This window comes from Fonsecaea nubica (assembly GCF_001646965.1).
Source record: "Fonsecaea nubica strain CBS 269.64 chromosome Unknown Scaff61, whole genome shotgun sequence".
Lineage (NCBI taxonomy): Eukaryota > Fungi > Ascomycota > Eurotiomycetes > Chaetothyriales > Herpotrichiellaceae > Fonsecaea > Fonsecaea nubica.
In genome coordinates, this window is record NW_019173734.1 from 16,559 (window position 1) to 38,299 (window position 21,741).

At 53.1% G+C, this 21,741-nt stretch overlaps 8 protein-coding genes across 8 annotated transcripts; 3 read left to right on the plus strand and 5 right to left on the minus strand.

Moving 5' to 3' along the window:
* Positions 1 to 377: 377 nt before the first annotated feature.
* AYO20_08075 (hypothetical protein) lies at positions 378 to 2,236 on the minus strand (the record flags this gene model as incomplete). Its single annotated transcript, XM_022646356.1, has 2 exons — positions 378 to 1,925; positions 1,973 to 2,236. 2 exons carry the CDS (start codon positions 2,234 to 2,236, stop codon positions 378 to 380), a joined length of 1,812 nt encoding a protein of 603 aa, XP_022497612.1.
* Positions 2,237 to 3,101: 865 nt separating this feature from the next.
* Positions 3,102 to 6,304, plus strand: AYO20_08076 (hypothetical protein; the record flags this gene model as incomplete). Its single annotated transcript, XM_022646357.1, has 2 exons — positions 3,102 to 5,655; positions 5,706 to 6,304. 2 exons carry the CDS (start codon positions 3,102 to 3,104, stop codon positions 6,302 to 6,304), a joined length of 3,153 nt encoding a protein of 1,050 aa, XP_022497613.1.
* A 777-nt stretch (positions 6,305 to 7,081) lies between these two features.
* On the plus strand, positions 7,082 to 8,423 carry AYO20_08077 (hypothetical protein; the record flags this gene model as incomplete). The annotated part of the gene is made up of 2 exons (XM_022646358.1): positions 7,082 to 7,198; positions 7,824 to 8,423. The coding sequence occupies 2 exons, from the start codon at positions 7,082 to 7,084 to the stop codon at positions 8,421 to 8,423; spliced, it is 717 nt and encodes a 238-aa protein (XP_022497614.1).
* A 792-nt stretch (positions 8,424 to 9,215) lies between these two features.
* Positions 9,216 to 11,405, minus strand: AYO20_08078 (hypothetical protein; the record flags this gene model as incomplete). Its single annotated transcript, XM_022646359.1, has 2 exons — positions 9,216 to 11,116; positions 11,183 to 11,405. The coding sequence occupies 2 exons, from the start codon at positions 11,403 to 11,405 to the stop codon at positions 9,216 to 9,218; spliced, it is 2,124 nt and encodes a 707-aa protein (XP_022497615.1).
* A 3,042-nt stretch (positions 11,406 to 14,447) lies between these two features.
* Positions 14,448 to 16,153, minus strand: AYO20_08079 (hypothetical protein; the record flags this gene model as incomplete). Its single annotated transcript, XM_022646360.1, has 2 exons — positions 14,448 to 15,721; positions 15,781 to 16,153. The coding sequence occupies 2 exons, from the start codon at positions 16,151 to 16,153 to the stop codon at positions 14,448 to 14,450; spliced, it is 1,647 nt and encodes a 548-aa protein (XP_022497616.1).
* Positions 16,154 to 16,893: 740 nt separating this feature from the next.
* Positions 16,894 to 17,928, minus strand: AYO20_08080 (hypothetical protein; the record flags this gene model as incomplete). The annotated part of the gene is made up of 3 exons (XM_022646361.1): positions 16,894 to 17,008; positions 17,066 to 17,399; positions 17,481 to 17,928. The coding sequence occupies 3 exons, from the start codon at positions 17,926 to 17,928 to the stop codon at positions 16,894 to 16,896; spliced, it is 897 nt and encodes a 298-aa protein (XP_022497617.1).
* A 269-nt stretch (positions 17,929 to 18,197) lies between these two features.
* AYO20_08081 (hypothetical protein) lies at positions 18,198 to 19,421 on the minus strand (the record flags this gene model as incomplete). The annotated part of the gene is made up of 4 exons (XM_022646362.1): positions 18,198 to 18,230; positions 18,323 to 19,203; positions 19,252 to 19,280; positions 19,330 to 19,421. The coding sequence occupies 4 exons, from the start codon at positions 19,419 to 19,421 to the stop codon at positions 18,198 to 18,200; spliced, it is 1,035 nt and encodes a 344-aa protein (XP_022497618.1).
* A 580-nt stretch (positions 19,422 to 20,001) lies between these two features.
* On the plus strand, positions 20,002 to 21,240 carry AYO20_08082 (guanine nucleotide-binding protein subunit beta-like protein; the record flags this gene model as incomplete). Its single annotated transcript, XM_022646363.1, has 3 exons — positions 20,002 to 20,081; positions 20,144 to 20,588; positions 20,815 to 21,240. 3 exons carry the CDS (start codon positions 20,002 to 20,004, stop codon positions 21,238 to 21,240), a joined length of 951 nt encoding a protein of 316 aa, XP_022497619.1.
* Between the last annotated feature and the right edge of the window lie 501 nt (positions 21,241 to 21,741).

A 21,741-nucleotide genomic window follows, 5' to 3' on the forward strand; every position in this document is an offset into this window, starting at 1 on the left:
CAGACCTATACAAGAGCCAAATTCCCAGTTGACCATGAACCTGCATTAAGGGATAAAAAGACATATCCTCATTCAGACCTAAGCACTTATCTGCAGTTGTACCGGGGTATCCAAGGCTGCCACAAACACCAACCCAGCCCTGCAAACGACACGCTCGCGCTTTCATTGTCGTAGCCTTTTTCCAATGCCACAAACCCTGTTATCCAAATATTTCTCGGGTCGTCAGCCTGCCCCTCCCAGCCCGCTAAAAATACAGGCGTCGCCGACCCAATCTGTCTCAAATGGTACCAGAGTTCCCCGAGAGAACTACCAGAGCTGTTCAGAATCATAGTTGTCTGCTGCTGCCAAAAAAAAATCGTACCAAAAACCCAGTCACCTCAAGCTGAAGCAGCCACTTGCTGAGAAGCCGTTGTGGGGACAGTTGGATCGTCGCCTGGACTTGTCTCTGCCCATGCTCCCCACAGTCCTCGTTTTGCTCTGATCCGTAGGGGCATTCCTATCGACTTGTTGCCTTGCTCAACCTTTATTGCGTCCTTTGAGGCTAGAACTAGCACCTCGAAGAACATTTTCGTGGCATCCTCCTTGCTTGCCCGACCTTCTGGGACGAGATCTTGTAGCAGCACGGATTTCTTGGCTGGCGAAGATGGATGGGCATCATCAGCATTCCCAAGTCGGTCACGCAGGAGATGAACTGCATGTTGTGTCCCGAGTGAGATAGGGCCACTGTCGGCAGGATGGACAAGCGGCACCGTTGTATCGTTGAATGTGCCGTCGCCGGCATCATCTTCGTCCTCAGCAGCATTATCGAAGACTGGAAGACCGTCGCTCATGGGTAGAGGGGCTATGTCATCCAGGGTGATGTCGCGCTGGGCATCTTCAAGGTGGACACCTTCATCCTCCATTGCATTTTCTGGGCCTTGTAGTCGTGGGGACTTTTCACTGTGTTCGTCTTCGCTTAGACCACCGATGCCGCTATCTCGCTTCCTCTTGAGTTGCCCGGATTTCGACACTATTTCAAACGACAATAGACCTTGGAGCTCGGGTGCCCAATCTTTGGACTGACCGTCATTCATTGCGTACGAGACAAAGCCGCCGCTCTTTTGCATGCTCGCTAAGTTCATCGTGAGAGAATTTGAAGGCAGAAACGATGGAGGGCGCAAGATCTTCGACCGGTCTGCTGCCTGTGCTTTGATCTGGTTGTTATGGAGCACAGTTTCAACGTCGGGCATGAGGACTTTCTGCTTTCTACTCCGCTGACGTTGCCGGACTACCACTTCTTCGATCTCCTCTTCCGGTTGGTTATGGAATGTCGTGTCGAGTTCGCGAAGGATGTCAGAGTTAGCCTCTGATAAAGGAGACTCTGTGTCTCGTCCACGAGACGGGACCCCCGCCACTCGTTGCAATTGGAGTGTCTCGTCATCTTCGAACTCAAGCGGTGCTGCATCACCGACAGGAGGTAGAGTATCATCTGCATAAGGCTGATCCGGCATAGGCGTGTCTTCACCGAAATCCAAGTCGAGGGCCTCTTCGTCGTCATAAAGGAGGGCCTCTCCTTCGCCACTAGGTTTCGGGCTCTGTGCATTTCGACCAAGATTCATACTGACGGTGGTGTCATTCATGTCCATGTCATCGCCTTCTCCAAAGTCGAGATCAAGATCGACCTCGTTGTATAATAATTCTTCGTTAGGAGTGAGCATCGATTCAGAACTCTTCTGCTGAGGGACGAGAGAGCTGGTCCAGTCTTCTTCTTCCTCCTCATCGAGCAATTGACTTTGTTCAGTTGTAGTGGGTGGTTGTTGGGTCATGGGGAACGTGAAGTCCATGTTAGAGAACAAATCATCGATGGTGAGCAATTCAGGTAGATTGAGGTCGACAGTGGTTGTCGCATTGGCGGGCAGATCGTGGTTGTTGGTCGATTTGAAGGTCTAATGTATCATTAGCATAGAATACTACAGGAAGAAAGGCGACGCACCATTCTGATCTTGACCAAAGCCTCGTTACAATCGTCGAGCAGATATCGGGCTTTTCTCCCATAGATTCGCACCACGCCCAGCATAAGCTGACCACTCAGGCGCAAGGCCATAGGAGCATGTCCTTGGTCCACAATGGCGCCCACGCTGCTCTGAATATCGGATTGTAGGATTTGCGATTTTGAGAGCTTGCGCTCGACATTAGAAGCAAGCCAGACACGAGCCAAAGGCCCGGTCTTGGCCAGGAGTTGTTCTGAATAAAACATGTCAAGGTAAGTGAGAGGATGAGCTGTGAGTGACAGTTCACGGGGACATGTGGACGGGTGAGGAGAGGTCAGTCAGGCTGTAGAAGTGGGCGATGGACGTTCGACGCGTCGAGGCAAGATGATGTTGATTTCAGGTCGCGCAAGTGGATGCGAAGACAGATCCAACTAAAAAAGGATGCGAGGAGGATTTCGCAAAGAATCAAAGCTGAGAAAGGCGCGCTCTCTATGGAGACGACGGAAGAATGCGAGTAGATGATGGGAGTTGGTGGTTGGGATGCGACTTGAGATGCGAAAGGTCGGGGAGAAAAGAGGGCGGAGTGGCTGGGCGTGCGATGGCCAGATGAGAGGTGGATGGGCGAAGGTTGATCTTGTTTGTACGGAGTACCTCGTAGTCGTGGCAGCCTCGCCCGTAACGCCCACCCTCCACCGCCCAACGCCAACCCAATGACCAGTGTCCGAGCACGCCTAGTAGTGCCTAGTGCCTAGTGGCTTCTCGTGTTCGCCCAACCTTCCGCCTCGGGGGCGCAAATTGGAGTTCGGAGTTGCGGCCCACCAGAGCCCATGCCTTACCGTAGCGTCAATGCAATTTGCAAGACTTCGAGGACGGAGACAGAGGCGACAGGATCCCTGAGATCTTACTGCGAACCCCCATTCTTCTTTCCAACAGATTCATTGCGGCACACGGCTGACCATTCTGTCGTGTGACAACAATTATCCTCCTATTCTCTCTGTCAATATTTGTTTGAGTCCACTCTAGCGTTCGTCGTCTGTGCATGCGTTGCCTTCGATCATCCACTCGACTATCCTTTTTCATCATACATTTTGCGGACGATGGGGTGGAAATCAACATAGCTAACATGCAATCATGTCAACATTACTACCGGTCTTCAATGCAGAATCGCAGACAGACAGGCCGCGGAGTCCAGCCCGCTATGCATCCACTTCCTCCTCGATAACATCCTCTTACTCTCTCCTCACCCCCCAAGAAACCGCCGAGCAACTGAAGACTTCAATCACTCAGGGCCTGCTGCGGACTGAGGCACATGCGCGACTGGCAAAAGACGGGCCCAATGAGTTACCCCATGAAGAGGAGGAGCCACTATGGTTGAGATTTCTTAAGCAGTTCAAGGAGACCTTGATACTTCTCCTGCTCGCATCGGCCGCCATCTCGCTCTTCATTGGCAACAAAGACGATGCCGTCAGTATTGCCCTCGCCGTCACCATTGTGGTTACCGTCGCTTTTGTGCAAGAGTATCGATCGGAGAAATCCTTGGAGGCCTTGCATAAATTGGTGCCTCATTACGCCCATGTCAGACGCTCGGGGCCTCGGTCGACCACGTACACGGCTAGACATCAGCATTCTGAAAATGAAGCAATTGAGATGGAGCCATTGGCTAACGGCGCCGCGGTCCCCCCAGAGGAAAAGTCGTCTGCTACGATTCCTGCATCTCAGCTTGTCGTGGGTGACCTAGTCATCTTTGCTACCGGCGACCGCATTCCCGCCGACATCAGAATCACCCACGCTGCCGAGCTGACAATCGACGAATCCAATTTGACCGGCGAAAATGAACCAGTGGAAAAGTTTCCTGCCGCGCTGGACCCGACCATCCGTAGGTCGGAGCACCACGGCACCCCTGAACCCTACAATGCGGCTGGCGCAGTAGGCACCGACGTACGTCTCAATGAGCAGCACAACATCGCGTTCATGGGAACACTAGTGCGGTCAGGCCATGGGGAAGGAATTGTCATCGCCACCGGTGGAAAAACCGAGTTTGGGACGATTTCGTTGTCGCTTCAGGAGATTGAGGCTCCTCGGACGCCTCTCCAGCAATCGATGGATTTGTTGGGGAAGCAACTTAGTTACATGTCTTTCGTCGTCATTGGAGTGATTATCATCATCGGCCTTATTCAGGGCAAGAAATTGTTGGATCTGTTCACCATTGGAGTGTCACTGGCTGTCGCCGCAATCCCTGAGGGTTTACCCATCATTGTCACGGTTACTCTGGCACTGGGAGTGTTACGTATGGCTAAACGAGGAGCAATTGTCCGCAAGCTCCCCAGCGTCGAGACATTAGGTTCGGTGAATGTGGTTTGCAGCGACAAGACGGGAACTTTGACTCTCAACCACATGACCGTGACCAAATTGTGGCATTTCGATACGGGGAAGCCATTCTCCGTCGACCCGACAGCAGCACTCACGTCTGCGACCAAGGCCATCCTTCGAATCGGCAATATTGCAAACAACGGTCGACTCTCTCACAATGCTTCCGGGACTCCCGCGACTGCTGCCTCCGCTGCGGTGCTATCCTCTACTAGAGATAGATCATCTACCGTCACCAAGAGTCGATGGCTGGGTCAGCCAACCGATATCGCCATGCTCGATTTGTTGGATGCGCACGGTGAAGACGATGTTCGTGAAAAGATCGGGCCACGAACAACCGAGACGCCATTTAGTTCGGAGCGAAAGTGGATGGGCGTTGTCATTGGCAGTGCCCTTGGCGAAATGACCAACGGCTATGGGCATGGATCAGAAACAGCCTATATCAAAGGCTCGTTGGAACAGATTCTGAGCAGGTCTGACACGTATTTGACTAAAGATGGTCAAGAAGTGGTGCTTGACGAGAGCCGTCGGAAAGAAGCCAGTGCAGCGGCACAGGCCATGGCGGAGGAGGGACTTCGGGTCATCGCATTTGCCAGTGGTGTCCTCAGGCATAAGCCACGGCAGACCAGCAGAAGCTCCACACCATCGTTGGGAAATAAGAAGACCGCAGAGCCAGAGTCGGATATCTTTACTGGCTTGTGTTTTGCAGGTTTGGTCGGGATGAACGACCCTCCCCGAAAACACGTGAACAGATCTATCCGACGGCTGATGAATGGAGGAGTGAAAGTCATCATGATCACGGGCGATGCAGAGACGACGGCGGTGGCGATCGCGAGGAATCTCGGGATGCCCGTCAGTCAAGGAAATTCAGGTTCGAGGTCCGTCCTTCGAGGTGATGAGCTTGACCGTATGTCAGAGGAAGAACTGTCGGAGGCCATTGTCAGGACGAACATTTTTGCGCGCACCAGCCCAGACCACAAGATGAAGATTATTCGAGCTCTTCAGGCTCGGGGAGACGTGGTGGCCATGACGGGCGATGGGGTCAACGATGCTCCCGCGCTCAAAAAGGCCGACATTGGAATTGCAATGGGAAAGCTAGGCACAGATGTGGCCAAAGAGGCGGCCGATATGATTCTGACAGACGACGACTTCTCCACAATCCTCCGTGCCATCGAACAAGGGAAGGGCATCTTTTTCAACATTCAAAATTTCATCACATTCCAGCTGAGCACGAGTGTTGCGGCGTTGAGTTTGGTCCTTCTCAGTACCATGTTTGGTTTCAAGAATCCACTCAATGCCATGCAGATTCTTTGGATCAGTAAGTCATGTCGGGTGATTGTTCGCAGTACCTCAGCTAACGTGTCTCAGATATACTCATGGATGGCCCTCCTGCTCAGTCACTGGGAGTTGAACCAGTTGATCCGCGGGTCATGATGCAGCCGCCACGACCTCGCAATGCCAATGTGCTGACCAAACGACTTATCCGCCGGGTTCTCACCTCGGCGTCGGTCATCATGATGGGCACTCTTTTCATCTATCTTCGAGAGATGGTGGACATTGATGATCCCACGGTCGACCCGCTGGCGGTGGCGTCGACACCCCTCCGCACCCGAATGGTGACGAAACGCGACACCACCATGACCTTTACGACGTTTGTGCTTTTTGACATGTTCAATGCGCTGACTTGCCGGTCGGAATCCAAGTCGGTGCTGATTGGCGAAATCAAGCTCTTTGGAAACAAAATGTTCAACTACGCGGTTGCAGGCAGTCTCGCGGGCCAACTGTGTGTTATATACTTGCCATTTTTGCAACGGGTTTTTCAGACCGAGGCGCTGGGTCTGTGGGACCTGGTCTCTCTGATCTGCATAAGCAGTACTGTGTTTTGGGTTGATGAATTGAGGAAATGGGCTGAAAGGAGGCGAAGTTCTGGACGCATGCCGAGTGTTGGGTATTCGGCCAATGTATAGGATGACTGCTGGGAGGGATATGGTGGTGAGTAACTCTATTCATGGAGCCCAGGTATAGTCGTGGCGGTGTATAGATTAGACGAAACCGTGCATTAACGAAGAAACATTAATTATCACAAGAGACGTGTCGCTATCGCTCGTAATGCCCTTGTTTCAGCTGCGTAGCCGTGACAAGGACTGACGAGGCTGAGAACGACAAGGCTGAGTGGATGTGCGTCATCCTATTGGCCAGTCGGTTCCGGAACCTCATTATCCCGCTTTACTGTCAATGACCATTGGATTCGATATCTCTCTGCTTGGGACATCGCAAGCTTTGGTTCGAGCGACTCGGACCCTGCACACTATTTCTCCCCGTGTACCGAGAATTCTGTCGGACAGTTGGATCAGGCCGTGCGACTAGCCAAGGTTTGCGCCAAAGCCGGTGGAAGGTGGCAGAAGGACGCCCTGCGTACGGAGGGGGAAAGAAAAAAATCTTTGGATAAGTCAGCAAGCAGCCAGATCCGATATCGATATCAACATCGACGGAGACACCGCAATTTCGACCGCGATCGCGATAGAGACAACATTGAAGAAACAGCATCAGTAGCGATAGGGACGCACAGGGCTTGTTCATTGCCACGCTCTTTCTCTGTTCCATCTCCCCCACACACGCTCTCTGAATTTCCCATCTGCCTGCGCACGACCTCAACCCCTCCGCCCGCACCATATCATTGCAATTGCCGCCTGCTCTCGATAGAATTACACACCTCGACAGACCCCGAGTCCTTTCATTCAGCCATGCCACCCAACGGACCACGCGATCCGTACGCCGGGCCTGAAGCAGGGCCCGAACCGCCGTTTCCCATCAAGCTGTGCGGGCCGGTGATCAAGGGGTTTGGGAGGGGGAGTAAAGAGGTGAGTGGGAGTGGTTCTTTGTTTTCTTCTTTTTTGGTTCCTCGTCGTTTCGTGTCCCGGGTTTGGTCCTCGGATCCACGGAAAGAGAGAAATCGGTGCTTCCAAGGGACGTCTATGAGCGGGTAGGAAGAAGGGGAGACTACGAGAGCAGGTTAGAAGTGGCTGAGTGAGTGAGTAAGAAGGCTGTGCTGTTGCACTGCTACGTCGAGAATGTCGTGTCCTGAGAGATCTTCTCGAGTTATTAAACGCCGACTACACGACATCCGCGACTGCGGTCTCTGCCGTTCTGATCACGAGAAGACGACCGCATTCGCCATCTCACAACCTTGGACCTTCGAGGACAGCCAACTCTCTCCACCAAATCTTCGGACGAAAGATATCCTTTTCCTGAGATGTCATTCCATTATCCGGGGCTGCTATCTCATCTCAGAGCTCCCCTACCCGAGGACCAAAGCCATCTCTTCTTCCTCGTCCCCCCCAGCCTACTCTTCTCTTCCCTACCCTTGTCTTCCTTTTTCCATGTTTACGACCCTCGATTTCTCCTCAAATATACACCAACCAGCATCAAGACCCCCGGACGAAACAGACAAAACTAACTTTCCTCTTTTATCTCGGACGAAAACAGCTCGGCATTCCCACAGCCAACATCCCCACGGAAGGTCTTTCGACCGAGCACCCAACGCTGCCCAGCGGGATCTACTACGGTTTCGTGGGCCTGTCGTTGAAAAGCTGCCCGTCTGCAGCTGCACCGGCACCGACTTCGACTCCCAGCACCAATACCAACACCAATCCCACCTCCTCGTCATCCTCGATATCCTCCGCCCCCGACTCTTCAACCTCATCCTCAATCCCCGCTCCGCCCCTCGTGTCGATCCACCCGGCCGTCCTCTCCATCGGCTTCAACCCCTTCTACAAGAACACGGTGCGCTCCGTCGAGATCCACATCCTGCACGAGTTCCCCCGGGACTTTTACGGCGCCGCCCTCAATTTGCTCATCCTGGGGTACATCCGGCCCGAGTACGACTACGTCAGCCTGGACGCCCTGGTCGAGGACATCCACGTCGACTGCGCCGTCGCGGCGCGCAGTCTCGAGCGGCCCGCCTACCAGGCCTTTCGGCAGGCCGGGTGGGAGAGCTGGTTGACGGACTTTTCGTGGATGGACAAGGTGGATGCCAAGGAGGTGGAGAGGGTCGTGTTGGGTCAAGACGGGAAGGGGCAGGGTTAGGGGCATAGTCAGACCCAGAATGAGATTGATGATGGTGATGATCATGATAGTGGTGATTAGGGTGATGGTTATGGTGATGTGCAGGAATGAAGGCATGACTAGACGGAAAGGGTCGATTCAGTGGTCAATCCCGTGGTAGGGGTAGAGAGAGAGATGCCCCAGTGGGCAACGATGCAAAGGACTGACTAACCAACGGTAGAGGTAGAAGTAGAGGTATTCCTGACACGCAAGATACAGGACATCGGTACAAGGTATAAGAAGAACTCCTCAAGGAGGGTATAGCTTCCCTTTCCCTCTCCCTTTCCTGTCACTGGGGCCTGCAGGGGTATATACTGTAGGTAGGTTCCTCAATAACTAGAGAGGCTCTACGACCAAACACTGGTGCACTCGTCCTTGGGTCGGATCAAGTGTCCTACGAATACTCAAAGAGAAAGAGAAGTCGACCCATCTTTGGCCTCGCAATTTTTCCATTCATAAACAGTGCCAGGCAAGGCTCTCGGGACACTCAAGAAATTCCATGACCTACACCGTCTGTGACGGTCTACGCCTCGAGTTTCTGTCCCAAATCAAGGGTCATGGGTAGGTATATAAATCCTGTACTCGCGCAGTTCCACTGCAGCATATCCACAGTCTTCCCCAATTGCCGGGCCTGAAGCCAACATGGCCCAGACCTCCAGGCCATATAACCAAAGTATCCCGCCACATCGCACCTCCATTTGATACATAAAGCAATCGTAAACCGCAAATAACTTTTTAGGCCTCCTATATACAGGGCAAAAACTGTGGCGCGTGTTAGTCTGCTGAAAAGGACATAGGGGCTAGAGAACTCACATTCATAACAATAAGCATGGGTATATCGAAAACGTCGCGTTTCACCGTCCAGCAATATGTGCAATCCACTTTCCCATCAGCAGATCCCAGCTTCTGCATACCTTTTTCGCCAGAGATACCGTCGCGTTCCCGCTTCATATCTTGCTGGCGGCGAGAGCTGTCTTGCCGTCGCAGCTCCAGTTGCCCCTGGCGCCCTTCTTCGGTGCGCGCCTCGGCCTCGACATTGAGATTCTGGGCGAGTTCATCGTCTTTGGTCCGGTACTTGAGGAGTTTGGCTCTGCCGCAAACACTGCCTCGGCTGTCTCCAAACGCCAACCTCGCAAAATCCTCGTAGAATTGTACCACCGACTCATCGTCAAGGAGCTCGGCAAGGAACACCGGTTGGGGTCGCTTCTCGCCGTTCTCGGTGTCAGCAAACATTCGTTGCGTAGGAGTGTTGGTGCCTGTCTGTCGTGCAGTGTTGGTTCCAGAACCTGTACCAGGCGTTTGCCCAGAATGACCGCGATTCACATTTAGATTTGGGGCCCGACCAAGGAGCACATTCTTTGTCCATCCCGTGAGGATTTGGAATTCCTTGCCCACAGCAGCAACTTCTCCAGTCCTCCTCGCTACAATTGTTGGTGTGCCGACCCCTTCAATAAAACCTTCATATTCCCACAAGGTCCTCTGGAAACACTTCTCCATGAAAATCAGGTCTTCCCGGTTTAAGGTCTTGGTTGTGGCAATGAAGGAGGGTCGGATCGACGCCAACGACTTGGCTATGGCAAGGGTCTTGGAAGGATGTGCGGCAAATCGTTTTTGGAGGTACGCAATTGAGCTGTGGAACCCTGTTGTATAAGGGTAAGGTTGGGTAACTGAAGTATAGATCGACGACGGATCCTTGGGCCGCTTCAGAGCCTTGACAGGCAGCTGCGATTTGGCCTTCAATTGCGGAGTCGATATAGGAGGAGGGGCTCGGTTGTTTCGAGCGTCCAGGGTTCCGGTTGAATGAATGACCGGACCGCCATCCAAGGCTGAAGGGGGAACCTGGAGGCCTGAGCTGGTCATCAATGGCGACTCTTCGAATTTGACAGCGTTATTGGGCGTGCCATTCGTGTCGGGGGAGGTCCAGTTCACCGCGTTGGATTCTATAGCAAAGGCGTTGGGCGCCATATGGCGATTGTGTCCGTGGGCGCCATAGGGATCAGTTCCGTTGGGCCAATCTGGCAGCATCGTTTCGCCGTAGATCTGTTGTCGGGCCGTCGGGCTCTCACTGAAGCTTCCAAAGGGCATACGATACTGCTGTTGCGAGATTGAGCCGCTTCGTGTCGCCGTATCACTGGGAGGAGTGTCTCCCGCATTTGTCGCCATATGGCCCAGCATGCCGAATTCTAAAGCACCGTAGTGATTGCCAAAGTTCATGCTGGCAATGTCAAAGTTGAACATGGGGTCTTCGCTATACATCTGTCCTGGCCAGCCTGCGGCCGTCATGTTGTTGTTATTTGACTGGTCAGCACCCAGGACAGGACTTTGCATTGGAACTTGTCCTCCAACGCTTTGGAAATTGGTGGCCAGCGGTGATTGCTGAGGAAAGCTCGTCGTGCTCAGACTTCTCTCGTGGAGCATTGGGGGGGGCATATGCGAGGGCGTGGAAAAGTTGTTGTACGTTGGCGCCTGTTGGAAGAACGGCTGTTGATGCGGCGTCTCGTTGCTCGCAGTCGAACTCGTTTTCGGTCCGGTCTGGTTATAGAGATTCCCTCCCACGCCAGGCATGAGGGCCTCGTTGGGCGCATCATGCAGGTACTTGGCCTTCTTCCTGACACCGTCCTGACACGCATCCTGGAGTCCTCGTTTTATGCACCTTTGACACGGTCTCTCATCTCCTACCACAAAATGTCAATGACAACAAATGACGAAGCTGCGTGTCGCAGTTACAGAAGTTCACCTACCACAGGTCAAATGGGCACGTTGGCAAGCGTAACATGCCCTACGTGCCTTCTTTCTCCGGGGACGAGAAGGGTCTTTGGGATTGGTTGATGTGGCTCCGTTTTGCTGCTTCTTAACGTCGTTCTTGCTCTGACCTTCGGCCATGTTCACTTGGACGTTTTCGGTCCCACTGTCCTCAGGAGAGGCCGAATGAGAGTGCCCATCCTCGACATCTGAGGCCGTCATCTTGTTATAACGACACCATAAATGAGATGTCAGGGAATGCAGGACGTGAAGAGATGGCTTGCACAAGGACAGTCAGCGTCACACGAGAAACCCGAAACTGCTTTTGCCCAGTCAAGGAGCAGTGACCGAATGACAGTTTCTCAGAAGCAGGCCTCCGTTAACTTGCAGGTCCACCGTCGACAGAGCTCGCGTAAGTCAAGGACGCGGGCCCCCTACGGGGACCAAGCGCTTGACTCGTAAAAAACCAGCTCCCTCTCAAGCAGAATGGTGGGGAAGAAGCGATAAGTGCGTATGACGGCGGCGCAACTTTGGAGGTTGATGGCAGATGGGTCTTCGCTTGTCCAGCCAGATTGTGTAAGGAGGCCGACCAAAAAGCCCGTGCGACCCTGCTAGGTATGACAAAAAGGAGCAATATTTTTCTGGTGCGCTCGTGTCGAGGGTCCAGGAAGGACAAAGGTTGTGTGTCGGCTTGAAAAGGCGGCCGCGGGGCGCAGGTGGCACCGGATAGTACAGGAATAGCTGTCTTCAGGTGAAATACAAGACGTCTCTTTCAGCGCCGACTTTGGATCGGACAGATCGTTAGCAGCGCAAAGGCATTTTCAGGCGGGATTGAGGTTTGGTGGTGGTGCTGGGTGGTCGAGTGAGTCGAGCACTGAGGAGATTCGCAAATGCGGGCAGAGAGGATCGCCCAAAGGAGGGCGGGCGGCGTCAAGGGTTCAGTCTCCGGCCAGGGCTTCGACCGCGGCTCGGCATGCGGAGTCAGTTTTTCTGGCAGTTGGGAAGCTGGTATCAGAGCGGGCTAATGTGGCGCTGTCAATGCGACGGGGATTCCTGTCGTTATTGCTGCAATGGACAGAGTTCTCCTGCACCGTGCAGGAGTGAAGGGGAATGAGGGAACAAGAGGGGTGGGAGAGAGATGACGGGGTGACGAGGCAGAGAGTTTGTGAGTGAGGAGTCTGGTGGTGCGCTCGCCGCTGCCGCTCTCGCACTCGCGCAATAATGAGATTGGTGTGAGTGATGATTTGCTAGGCCTCTTTTAACTATAAGCGACCCCACAGAATCTTGTAACGCCTGAAGGTCAAGGACGCGGGCGCGGGTGAGGGGCTCACTAAGTGCATCGTGCTCGCACTCGTAGGCCCGGCAGCTTCTGCACTTGGCGTCTGGTTGCCACCTGGGAATGGCAATGCTGGGCGACGGTAAAGCTGGAATTGTCAGCCTGATGATGCTGGCAACCTGGCCCAGCAGTGCACGAGCTGGATTACCCACCCATCTGACCTACAACGGCCTCTATATGCCGCCCCCCTGGAGCCACCAGCTCACCCACCACTTGGAGTGCTCGAGAGCGGTGGGGGGTACTGCGCCCGCTAATTTTTAAGTAATTCCCTCGGCATATTCCAGGGTCCTCTTCTGCTCGTGCTGGTGCTCAGTGCTCACAGGACAACCACCCCCCCCGGAGTGCCAGCCACCAAAGGCAAGCCACCAAAGTGTCTTTGGCCAACCATGTCCAACCACCACCTCTCAAGTTATTTCTCGGGGTGACCCCAGCCTCCCCGGTGCATTATTATTGTGATTATTCTTTGAGCTTGAGTAGTCGCACGAGGCATCAACAGAACCAAGTTGTTCTCCCTACTACCGCGTACTCATACAGAAAACTAATTCAACTAATTCAACTAGCTCTACCCTCCCCTGGCTTTTAAGGGTTTCAAGGTTCATGCAACTTGTGAAATTCAATTTTCCACACACACACAAAAAGCATCCAAGATCTCCCACACGCCGCGCCACGGCGTTATGTACTCTAACCAACCTATCAGGATGCAAGCTTGTAAAGCCATGTACCGGGTCATTTGGGCAGCAATAATGGCCTTTTTTTTCCTCCTCTCCAAGGACGTGGGAATCCGATCCACCCAGGTAAGCCAGTACTGAAAAGCAAAGCCAAAGTAAAGCAGGGGGCCCGGGTATTGGGTGCCGAGGTCAATGTTGATCTCTTGAACAAGGCTGCCCGTTTTCGTCCGAGGTTTTCGGAATCTGTCGGCTCAGGCTCGTCATTACCCCAAAAGGCAATTCCTTAGTCCATTCATTTGCAAAACACACACACCTCACCGTTCATCCAAGTAGCCGAACTTCCGTTGTTATTGTCCTCGAACTCGGAGATCTCTGTGAGTAATACACCATAGTTCCCGCCCTCTTCTCAGTCCGTGTAAGACGAAATCCCTGCCCAGTGTTCGCCCTGCACACCGACCAAGATGACGCCACACGTGCCTCGCCCATCGAGGATTTCGTCCTACCATCCTGAAGCACTCACCGCATCGCGTCTGGTGTCACCCAATATTATTGTCCTGGGACGGACGGGGGCGCGCATGTCATCCGTTCCGCCGCCTCTCCCACGCTATTGTGACCGTGCTCACGCCCCAAGCCCTTGGGGCATAGATCCTTGAAAAAATGCCACGCCACATGCAGAGCGCAGCACGAGAATGGATCCCTCTCCTTCTCTCCCTGAGTATGGCGAGGACAACAGTGCCGTGTTTTATGTGTGCATTGATTGACACGGCTTGATGCGGTGTCAGGCAGGATCGTCCTATCAAAGTGTTGTTCCCACTAACATCATCACAACTCGGATGAGCCACCTGCAACTGCAAATCGCAGGAACCCGTCTACCCGCCCGCCTGCCCCCTGGTACATATCGACAACTTCTTTCCATCGTCCCCCTTGTGACAGAGGCAAGGAAGATGTCAAGGGTAATCATGGCCGGGCCTTGTATGTGTGGATACTGTAGAACAAGGCACAGCGAAACAGGGGGTTTGACGTTCAAATATTTTGCATTTGCACAGGTTTGATCTTGTCTATTGTAGTTTTGCCCTGTATAAAAAGCCATGCAGCTTCCCCAATGCAGACAGTGTATATGGGCCCCCTTCTCTACTTGGTCCGCTCTAGAGTTGCGTCAGACCCACTGTATCTGTATAATAACTTTCCAAGAATTCCCAAAAAGTCCAATTTTCTCTCTGCACTTGCACTTGCTAGCCAGGTTACCAATACCTCCAATGTTCATCCAGATCCAGGGACGGACGCGAATCTGCTCTTCTTGCGCAGCCGCTTGCCGTAAATGAAGAACAGGTACGGGAATGGCGCCATGACCAAACACAGAAATGCCAAAAGTGTCGTGGCCCAGTGGAAGCCGAGCTTGTTGTACATCTGAACCCCGAATAGGGGGAATGCCCCTGCAAAGGAGCTCCGCGCGAACGAGTTGGCCGACAGGGCGCTGGCTGCGTAAAGGGGATACGCCTCAACGAGGAAGGTGAAGACCCCTGTGAAGACGAGAATGATGCCGAACCCGAAAAAGCCGCTGCCGACGATAGGGACGATGGGGTGAATGCTTGGATAGATGGTCCAGGCAAACCAAAACAGCCCAGCCACGCAGAACCACCCGCCGAATATCGAGGATGGCAGTCGATATTCCGGTTCCGACTTGCGTTCCCCGGTGGTCTCCTCTCGCTTCTGGAGGAGTCGGAGGTAATTCCTGTGCCAGATGGGGTCGGACAAGATGGCCAGGATCATACCAATCATCAGGCCGAGGAAAGACAGGCCGACCTGCCAGACCTTCCAGTGGTAGACTTCGGTAAAGACAAGATTGAAGGCGCCGAAGAAGAGGTAGAGGATGCCCAAGAGGATGGAGGAGAACAGGCACAGGTTGAAACACATGGGCTCCAAGAACAGCAGCATGAACGGACGATACAGGGATCTCACTACCGTCCAAAAGATGGACTTCTCGTAAACCTCAATCGGAGCCTTGTACCTGTCGTCACCCGTCTCTTTCCGCTTCTTCTGCGCTTTCTTCCTCAGCACCACGGGCATGTACGTTTCTGGCACGACCACAATGATGGCAATGACCATCACTCCGGACCATATCAAAAGTGTGTAATACGACCATCGCCAGGTGGTGTTGTAATTGATAAACCCTCCAATGATGGGGCCGAGCCCCGGCCCGATGAAAGGGGAAGCCGTATATATCATCATGGGCGCTTGCAGCTGGTCGCGATTGAACATATCTCCAACGGTCCCGCCCGCGACGGACAAGAAGGCGCTCCCAGAAAAGCCGTCCAGGAACCGGGCTATCAGCATGGTCTGAATATTCTGTGCAAAGGCACAGGGGAACAGCCAAATGGTGAAGAATATATATCCCAGAATATAAATCGGACGGCGACCATAAAACTCGGACAAAGGCCCCAGGATCATGGGAGACAACCCCAGGCCAAAGACGAAGAGGGACAGGCCGAGCGTTGCAACAATCCGTGAATTGCCAAACTCTGCGTCCATTTGCTCTGTGGCGCCATCAGCATCGGAACATGACTTGGAGGGAAGCATTGGCATTTATACTAACCATAGGTGATGGTATAGAGGGAAGAAGTACACGTTACACACAACGAGCCAAAGGCCAGTGTTATGACCACCAGCCATTTCTTCCCCGGATGCATGTTTTTGGGGTTCATAGGGTCATCTGGACCGTCCCAACCCACTTCGAACGTCTTGGACGGATTTTCCACGTCCACCTCTTGCGGCTGCTCCGGCTCATCGCCAGGTTCTCGGTCACTGAAGAATGTGCTGTGCCCATCCACATAAGATCGACCAGAGTGTATACTGGGTCGAGGCTGACTTCGGTTTGTCGAAACTGGAGTCAACGAGGCTGGATATTGACGCGGGACATCCAACAAGATCTCCTTCTTCTCCGCCTCGTTGGTTTCATGGTCTGCCATTGTGGGCGGAGCGTTGTGTCAACAAGCCCCGAAAGAACTTTTGGAGAACCGAGGAAAACAGGGGGTTACCCCGAGTCATTCAGACGCACAAGATACTGGCCAAGGTCGGAATATAGAGAGCACAGAATGATATAAGCCAAGGGAGGGAGTGAAGCTAAAGGGAAAGAAGAAACATCGATACGGAGCGACCAAGGCCATGTTGATGGAGAGTATATGAATGACGATGAGCGTATAGCCGGCTATGACTTCAAAAAACTATGGCGCTATGGGGAGAGTCGATCGTACAGCGATGAGTCGAAGAATTCGGTGGAGTTATCGATGCAGCAAAAGTGGGAGTTGTTCCGCGGTAATCAATTCCCTAATTGGCGGGGCGGAGGGTGGGAGTTCACATAGTCCCGTAGTTCATCTCAACCAGGAGGATGATGTTCGAACAACACCTTTGCGGGATCTTAGCAAATTCGTACATGTTGGATGGTACGAGATGCTTTGGGTTTGAAGTTTCGACCAGTTAAATCCGAGCTCATGGGATGCTTATAAACCCTTCTCCACAAGAGGTTGCTGCACCGATTAAAGCCGTTCAGGCCGTTGTGGCCGAGCTCGGAGAGAGCTGGGCTCATCACCGGACCAGCGGTGAAGGTAATAATGAGAGAAAGTATTCCACTTGTTTGGACTCCTATTGGATGGTATACATATTTTGGTGGTTGCATGTACGAAGTAGGTACAAAAAGCTCCAGACAAGCTCAATCAAAGGTTTGTACATCAGGCATTCTCCCGAGACCAGCACCACTACCTTTGCTGTTGGGAGTGGCGTTAACGTCCTCCAGAACGCCGCCTGCACTCCTTTCCCTGACATGCCTACGTAGCATGTGCAGTATTTCACTGTCCTTCCACCGTTGGGGAACAGGTCTATACGCAGGTCTGAAAGTCCCCACCGTCTGAGCCCACTCTCCGCTGCGCGGAGCTCCTTGTCTCCATGCGTCGGTCTCTTGAGTTTGCCCCGGGTTCGCTGGGGACGCATATTCGGTTGTCTGGGTCTTCTTGTCACTCGTAGCACCTTCTGCAGACTCGAGCGAGGTGGGAGAATTGGCCGGGGACTGAGTGGCCCAGTAGTAGATGTCCCAATCGTTCTCGTCCAGGAGGAAGTCGTATTGCTCGAGTTGAGTCCTAGTCATGGAGGCGAGATTCTCTGCTGCAAAAGTGGAGAGTAGGAGGTCAGACTCTAATGTCCCCCGTTTCCTGCTTTGGTCTATGGCAATACGTCAGCAAGCTCCTTAGACACTTGAAATCTCCCGGGTGCAGAATATTGCATCCCAGGGTGTGCACCGACATAGTAATCTGGCTCTCATGGTGGGAAGGTCTTCTCCCGTCCGACGGAGGGGTTCGACACGAAACGAGATGCCCTCCATTTCACCAACAGCATATTCTGACTGGCTTACTTTGTTGGGATCTCCCGATTGTGTTCCTCCTGTCATTTTGTCTGTGTTCTCTGGAACTTTGTCCTTCGGGATGTACTTGGAATCAACAGAACTCAGCATTTCTGGTGGAGGCGCATCCTTGCCCACCGAAGGCATCTTGTTGTGAATCGTGGAGTTTGTGTTTGTCATGTGTGGATTGTCTGCCCTCTCCTTTTGGTATTTGCGATGTTCTTCGGCGTTGGAATGGACTCGAGGGTTCTCATTGAAACGTGACGAGGTAGAGGAGATGCAGCGTCGCGACACGCTTGCAGCCAGTTGGCCACCAGCGAGACGTCTAGTAACCAGACGTGAGGCATTCATATTGGCGCCAGAGGGAGTATTTTAGCTGTGCACAAGCTTGGGAATACCAGTGGTTGTCGGGTTTTTGTTGTTGAAGATACAATTGAACAGTGAATTCTGTGGTTGAACGTGACGCAGGGCGGCAGGAGCAAGTGTGAGGAGGTTTCATCGTTGACATCATACACCATCACCTTTTTCTCCCTCCACCAATGATGCCAACCACTTCCTCGTCCTACCCAACAGCCAATTGAAGATGGGCTGAAAATTAAGCATGCCTTGCTGTCAGATTCTTAAACATGGTTCAAGTTGAAATAGCTGATGAACTATTTGGAGGCATGCAAGAGTATAACCTCAAAAAAGGACGACTGTCTCACTACAACCGTCTATATGGGAGTTTTGGCTTGTTCGCAAGTACCTCATCGATCTCAGCCATCACAGCGTCATCCAACTTAGCAACCAGATCCAACGCCTTGATGGATTTCGTGATCTGTTCCACCTCTGATGCTCCAGTGATGGCAGAGCTCACCCGCGGGTTCTTCAGTACCCAAGCCAACGCCAGAGTTGCCTGATCAGTACCCAGCTTGTCAGCTATCGGCTTCAGTTGTTTGACTTGAGCCAGAAGCTTCTTCCATTGCTCATTCCCGTAGCTCTCTCTTTGGGACGCGGTAAAGCCGTCTGCGGCTTTGGCAATTCTGCTGTCTTCGGGGATACCGTCGTTGTATTTGCCCGTCAAGATACCCTGCTTGAGCGGACTGAAGATGGTCAGGCCAAGTCCGTAATTCTCGTACAGCAGGGCATATTCTCGTTCGACTCGATCACGGGCCAACATGCTATACTCCGGTTGCTCCATGACAGGTCCAATCAAGTTGAGCCGTTCTGCACAAGCCCAGGCCATGGCGATTTCCTCACTGTTCCACTCGCTGGTTCCCCAGTAAAATGCTTTTCCGGTGTTGATGATATAGTTCATGGCTCGAACAGTTTCCTCGATCGGAGTGTGTCTGTCTGGGCGATGACAGTAGATCAGGTCGACGTAGTCTAGCTGCAGTCGCTTGAGTGATCCCTCCACTCCTTCAATGATATGTTTCCGGGAGAGACCGCCATTGTTGACCGGGTTATCTCCATGAGCTTGACCCCAATAGACCTTAGTCGAGATGACCAGATCGTTGCGCTTCCAACCATATTTCTTGATCGCCTTGCCCATGACAACTTCGGATTTGCCGTCGGCATAACCTTCAGCGCAGTCGAAGAAATTGATTCCAGCATCATAGGCCGCTTTCATGCATTCGAAAGCAATCTCTGCAGGGCCGAGTTAGACTTGCACAGCTGGACGGCGTTGTAGCCTACCATCTCCCACTGCATCCCCGTATGTGACCCTGTTGCACTTAGTACTGAGGAAGTCCGCGCGTGTTTGGCATCACGTACCACCCTCCAAGTGAAATTGCAGACACTTGTAGTCCAGACCGACCAAGGAAACGGTATTGCATTTTTGGCAGCTGATCACCGGAAGAGGCCATGGTTTGATGTTTAGATAGATCACGAAAAGCGGCAGAGGTAGAGCAGATGACAAGCAGATATATGACTCAGGACGGAGAGACAGCGAGAGCCAATTCAGGCGTATCTCGATCGACCTCAGGTTATATACGCCCCAGCATCGTTGCATTTAGCCGGTACTCCGCGATGGTAACGGGCATGACTCCGGTATAACGCCCGGGCGCAACGAGGCACATAGGAAATGACAGATGATGATTGCATGGGAATACGGGATTCAGGCGAGTGGGAAAACTCCATTTGCCGCACTCGATCAGGCATGCTGGTTGCATCAAATTGATCGTCTCTCATTGAAGAGCTGGCACAGCCAACACAGCTCTATGGGCTTTTCAGAATCAACCATGCGACTCCTTGCGCCGACATTTAGCCGCAAATTCAGTATGTCCACAATGGGCTTAGCGCCCGCGAATCTTGGCGTGGATTTGGAGAGCGCACAACTGCAGAGAATCTTTGGCGGAGATGCCAACGTCTCGACAGGCGAATCTTCGACAACCATCTCCCTCAGACACCAGCCCGTTCTGTTCTTTCCTGGATCTTCAAGTCGCCATGGCTGAACAACTTATTCAACGTGGTACTCTTGAGGGCCACAGCGGCTGGGTCACCTCCCTCGCGACCAGCTTGGAGAAGTCAGTAACCTGCGAGAAAACCACCTCCATCTGCGACCGTCGACTGACATTGAAAATTCTAGCCCCAACATGCTCCTCTCGGCCTCGAGAGACAAGACCCTCATCATCTGGAACCTGACTCGCGACGAGACTGCCTACGGCTACCCGAAGAGGTCGCTCCACGGCCACTCCCACATTGTCTCCGACTGTGTCATTTCCTCAGATGGCGCATACGCTCTCTCCTCTTCCTGGGACAAGACGCTGCGATTGTGGGAGCTGTCCACGGGCAACACGACTCGAACTTTCGTCGGCCACACCAACGATGTCCTCTCCGTTTCCTTCTCCGCAGATAACAGACAGATTGTCTCAGGGTCCCGGGACCGAACCATCAAGCTCTGGAACACCTTGGGAGACTGCAAATACACCATCACTGACAAGTGCCACACCGACTGGATCTCGTGCGTGCGCTTCTCCCCGAACCCTCAGAACCCGGTCATTGTGAGCTGCGGTTGGGACAAATTGGTCAAGGTAAGAAATAAGCTGTCCCACGAGATTCCTCCCATACATATTTGCCCAAGATGCTACGCAATTTATTAGTGTTTGCTACTTCGGAGCCCCTTCGGGGGCCATGAGACAACTATTCACCGGCGGACTGAGGCGAATCATATACAACATTCTTGTTTTCAAATTTTGAATCTCAATTTTGATTTGGAGCCGGTAGATGGGGTTTGTGCTGACCTCACATTTCTTTCAGGTCTGGGAACTCGCCTCGTGCCGCCTCCAAACCGACCACATTGGCCACACTGGCTACATCAACACCGTGACCATCTCCCCCGACGGATCTCTCTGCGCCTCGGGCGGCAAAGACGGCACCACCATGCTGTGGGACCTGAACGAGTCCAAGCACCTGTACTCCCTGCAAGCCGGCGACGAGATCCACGCCCTGGTCTTCTCGCCCAACCGATACTGGCTCTGCGCCGCCACCTCGTCGTCCATCACCATCTTCGATCTCGAGAAGAAGAGCAAGGTCGACGAGCTCAAGCCCGACTTTGTCGAGAAGGGCAAGAAGTCCCAGGAACCGTACTGCGTCAGCCTGGCCTGGAGCGCCGACGGCCAGACCTTGTTCTCCGGCTACACGGACAACAAGATCCGCGCGTGGGGCGTCATGGCCAGAGCATAGAGCCGGGGTGGGTGATTGGATTTTGTCTTCTCGGCCCGGTCTTCCAAAAAAACAATAATGGGTAGATAAACCGTAAGGGGAAACGATCCTCACGAAGCAAATGTGTTTTTACGAGACAAAAAAACAGAACCCCAAGAGGCAGAGGCAGGGAGGGCGAGGGCGAGAGTGAGGAGAGGGTGTGTCGTAGAGACGGAGGGTTGAAGGAGAGACTGTTTTGACGGACAGGGGACGAACAAATCCTCGGGCCTGATTGCTGCTCTCGGCGAGCTAGCACGAAGACAGAGAGAGAGACACACCCACACCAACGAAAGGGTGGGAGAGTGAACAATAACAGGGCTTTGTTTCTGTCTGCTACTGCTACGGATCTATCTCTATCGACTCCTTCCACCCCCCGGGGAATTGTAAGCCCATAGGTACTCGGTAGTGGAAAATGGTTGAGAGATCACTGGCGTATTTTTCCCCTTGAGGCGTGCGTTCTCCCCTTTTGTGTGTGTCTCTCTC